At 61.1% G+C, this 851-nt stretch overlaps 1 protein-coding gene across 1 annotated transcript in view; it reads right to left on the bottom strand.

The window, feature by feature from the left end:
* Positions 1-838, bottom strand: part of LOC115948874 (parathyroid hormone/parathyroid hormone-related peptide receptor-like) — a 6,790-nt gene extending 5,952 nt beyond the window's left edge. Inside the window, exon 1 of the mRNA XM_031064386.1 lies at positions 709-838. Within this exon, the coding sequence (XP_030920246.1) occupies positions 709-780 (72 nt within the window). The 5' untranslated portion in view covers positions 781-838. The remainder of the gene's footprint in view (positions 1-708) is intronic.
* Positions 839-851: the final 13 nt, after the last annotated feature.

Genomic DNA, 851 nt, shown 5'->3' with positions numbered 1-851 from the left:
TCCAAGGCTGATGCTGACCCCAAGCCCCTTCCCACCCTCTCCATGGTCATTTTTGTTCATGGTTATATGCAGAAATCAGTGGCCTGTCAGGCTCCTGCCCCAGCTCCCTGTCACCCACCACCAGCAGTGCTGGGTGTCCCTATTGCCTGTGCTGAGCTGGACAAAGCTGAGCTGACCAGGATGAGGACACAGCTTTGGAAGTGAACAGGAGCTGGGATGCAGAAGGGTCACTTTCCCCAGACTGCCTCCAGTGAGCACAGCCAAATCTGGCCCCAGAGAGGAGATCCAGCACTCCCATCCATGCTCTTCCCCTAAACAGCATCTGGGTGGGTGAATGGGGGCAGGAGTGGGATCCTGGGGGTGCATCAGCAGGATGGGGGCCTGGCTGTGGGAGTCTCACTGGCTGTGCCCAGCTCTGCCCTCCAGCCTCTCCTGCGCTGCTCGTAATCCGCCCGCTCTGCTCCCCCGATCCTCCGAGGCACCGACCCCTGCCCTGGATGTGTCCAAGAAATGGAAAAGCCATCACGCTGCAGTGCCTCCATGGCTGCTGGAAAGCTTTTAGCAGCAGTGGAGATGCTCTCCCCTCCTGCCCAGCAGCTCTGCAGAGCAGGACAGAGTCGGCAGCACAGCCAGCCCAGCCCGGGCCAGTAGCACAGCATTTAAAGCCAGGAGAGGGAGTGGAGGAGCCCCGGGGCCACGCAGACTTACCAGAGCCGAGCTCAGGAGGCAGCAGCAGAGGAGAGTCACCAGGATACCTCCCACAGGGCCAGATGTCCCCATAGTGCCACCGTGTCACTCGGATGGGGACTTCAGGGAGCAGAATCGCTGCCAGTGGTGGAGGGGGCTGGCGT

This window comes from Geospiza fortis, unplaced genomic scaffold (assembly GCF_000277835.1).
Source record: "Geospiza fortis unplaced genomic scaffold, GeoFor_1.0 scaffold344, whole genome shotgun sequence".
Lineage (NCBI taxonomy): Eukaryota > Metazoa > Chordata > Aves > Passeriformes > Thraupidae > Geospiza > Geospiza fortis.
This window is presented reverse-complemented; position numbering and strand designations above follow the sequence as displayed.